The 1,604-nt window shown below is 46.1% G+C and overlaps 1 protein-coding gene across 1 annotated transcript in view; it reads right to left on the bottom strand.

Moving 5' to 3' along the window:
• Baz1b (bromodomain adjacent to zinc finger domain 1B) overlaps nucleotides 1-1,604 on the bottom strand; it is a 63,825-nt gene that overhangs the window by 7,016 nt on the left and 55,205 nt on the right. Inside the window, exon 15 of the mRNA XM_031338197.1 lies at nucleotides 821-968. Within this exon, the coding sequence (XP_031194057.1) occupies nucleotides 821-968 (148 nt within the window). The remainder of the gene's footprint in view (nucleotides 1-820; nucleotides 969-1,604) is intronic.

Here is a 1,604-nt window from a genome sequence, read left to right as displayed (position 1 = left end):
AAACCAACAACAACAAAAAACGTTAAATGTGGTGTGTATGTGTGTGAGCAAGTATGCATGCATGTGCCCAGAAGAGCCAGCTGATCATGGTAGTGCAGCACTCCTAAGGCAGAGGCAGGAGGATCTCTGAGTTCAAAGACATCCAGGACTACACAAAGAAACCCTGTTTGAAAGACCAAAACAAAACAGGGCTAACAGTGAAAAGCAGAAATGAGAACACTAAACAAAATCAAATGATTCAGCAGTTAGAGCACTCGTTGCTCTTGCAGAACCAGGGTTCAATTCCCATCACCCACATGATAGCCTGTGACCACAACTCCAGTTCCAGGGGATCCAACACACTTTTCTCACCTCCACAGGTAAGACATGGACATTACTTACATACACACACTCAGGCAAAATATTTATACACATAAAGAAGTAAAATTAAAAGGAAACCACCCACCCACCCACCCACATCCATGCACACCCTAAACCGAAGTCATATGATAGCATCTAAGCTCCTCTATCCATACTACAAGTGACCAAGCTTTGCACCAAGCTTTAAAGCTTCTTGGAAACGCTCAGTTTTGAGTAACTGAAACTAATTTTCCAATGAAGTTATCTAATGGTCTCATATAGCCCAGAAAGTCTTTGAACTGCTTTGTAGCCAAGGATGATCAGAACTCCTGATCCTCCTGCTTCCACCTTCCTAGTGTTTGGGATAACACACTTGCACCACCATGCCTGACTTCTGTAGTTCTAGGGATCAAATCTGGGCCTTTATAAGTGAACATTAACCAGATTCCCAGCCCCCAACTTACTTTTAAAAACTTCTCACCTGCCACGGGAATTGCGCCTGGCAGTAGGAGGCTGGCAAGCTGGACACTGCCACTCACCATCTGGTACTTCATAGAGGGCTGGCCTCAGACAGAACAGGTGGAAGGCTTTATTACACTCATCACACAGGATCAGCTTGTCATCCTCACCTGCAAAGACGGGCACACACAGGACTGTTGGCAGCACAACAAAACAAACAGTGCAGCACAGCACTTCTTTCTCCCCCTTTTATTTATGTCCACGTGTATCTGTGGGAATGCATGCCATGTGTGTCAGAGAGTCTGTGACACCAGAGAGAGCACTGGATCCCCTGGAGTTGGAGTTACAAACTGCCCACCAAGGGCCCTCCAGAGCAGCAGCAAGCACTTGGGAGAGCTGAGCACCACTCCAGATCCGTTGTCTTTCTCTCCCTGTATAGCCCACACTGGCCTGGAATTTGGGGAGCTCCTCCTGCCTCTGCCTCCCAAGTGATGGGACCACAGATACATCCCACCACACTCAGCTGTGTCTGTGTGCTCACATGGAGCTAGAGGCTGACATTAGTTATTGTATTTGACAGCTTTGCACCTCAGCATACTGAGTCTCTCACTGGAATCCAGAGCTAGACACTGGCTCTGTAAAACCCCTAGTCTCCACCTCCTAAGAGCTAAGATCTTCTTTTTTTTTTTTTTAAAGATTTATTTATTTATTATATATAAGTACACTGTAGCTGTCTTCACACTCCAGAAGAGGGTGTCAGATCTTGTTACGGATGGTTGTGAGCCACCATGTGGTTGCTGGGATTT

The sequence above is a fragment of the Mastomys coucha genome, unplaced genomic scaffold (genome assembly GCF_008632895.1).
Source record: "Mastomys coucha isolate ucsf_1 unplaced genomic scaffold, UCSF_Mcou_1 pScaffold22, whole genome shotgun sequence".
Classification (NCBI taxonomy): Eukaryota; Metazoa; Chordata; class Mammalia; order Rodentia; family Muridae; genus Mastomys; species Mastomys coucha.
The sequence above is the reverse complement of the archived record's forward strand: the minus strand, read 5'-3'. Positions and strand labels throughout refer to the sequence as shown.